The sequence below is a fragment of the Eurypyga helias genome, unplaced genomic scaffold, assembly GCF_000690775.1.
Source record: "Eurypyga helias isolate BGI_N326 unplaced genomic scaffold, ASM69077v1 scaffold10180, whole genome shotgun sequence".
NCBI classification, from domain to species: domain Eukaryota; kingdom Metazoa; phylum Chordata; class Aves; order Eurypygiformes; family Eurypygidae; genus Eurypyga; species Eurypyga helias.
The window spans coordinates 1-848 of NW_010223782.1; the positions used below are offsets into that span (position 1 = coordinate 1).

At 56.7% G+C, this 848-nt stretch overlaps 1 protein-coding gene across 1 annotated transcript in view; it reads right to left on the reverse strand.

Moving 5' to 3' along the window:
- Positions 1–3: 3 nt before the first annotated feature.
- Positions 4–848, reverse strand: part of ZFHX3 (zinc finger homeobox 3) — a gene marked incomplete at both ends in the record, with an annotated part of 33064 nt that continues 32219 nt past the window's right edge. Inside the window, one exon of the mRNA XM_010152730.1 lies at positions 4–89. Within this exon, the coding sequence (XP_010151032.1) occupies positions 4–89 (86 nt within the window). The remainder of the gene's footprint in view (positions 90–848) is intronic.

The window sequence follows — 848 nt, forward strand, 5'->3', positions numbered from 1 at the left end:
CTTATTTGGTAATCCAGAGGTGGGGAGGCCGGGCGAAGGGACGCTTGTGCTGGGCAGGCCCATCAGGTTGGGTTTGGGAGAAGTTAAAGCTGCAAGGAGGAGGAGAGAGAGGTGAGGAATTACTTGGCGCTGGGCCGGCAGAAAGCACAAGGTGAGGTGACCCCGGGCGACCCTGCAACCGCCCCTGCGCCACCTTCTCCTCTGCACCGAGAGCCTGTCAGATGCTCCCTTTTCCTCTGGGACAACCGCTCCTCTCCCCGCTCTCCGAGGCCCCACGCTGTGGGGACATGCCTCGTCAGGGCCCATCACCCACGGCCGGCTGGGCCACGCTGACCAGCAGCACCGCACGTGGTGTCTCTGCAGGGGACGCCAACCGGCCGCCTGGGATGCTCAGCACAGCTGTTGTTTTACTGACCCCTCTGAAATTCCCGGATGATTAACGGCTGATGTCAGGGGCAGGGGCTTTTCCTACATCTGCACTAAGTGGTCCTGTGGCCAAAGGACTCCCGCAGAAGGAAGGGGCTATGCCAAATGGCCACAGCGCCAGGCGCTGTCCATCTCGGTAGAATCTCCACAGATTGGAAAGCCCTGGTCATGGAACTGAAGAGAACTGAACAGGCTCAATCTAAGTTATTTTGTCCTAATTAGGTTGATGTTCATGAATCCACAAACCTCTACAACCCCTTCCTCCCTGCCGCTGTTAAGAGGCTTTGGGCACACAGTTTCAGAGTAGTTTCAGAGTTTATGCAGCATCCAGATTCCCTCCCCAGGGCATGAACTTCATGTATTGGGTGGAATTCAAAGCCTCAGGAAGGAGATGGATTAATGGTGGAATGTGAAGTCTGCCC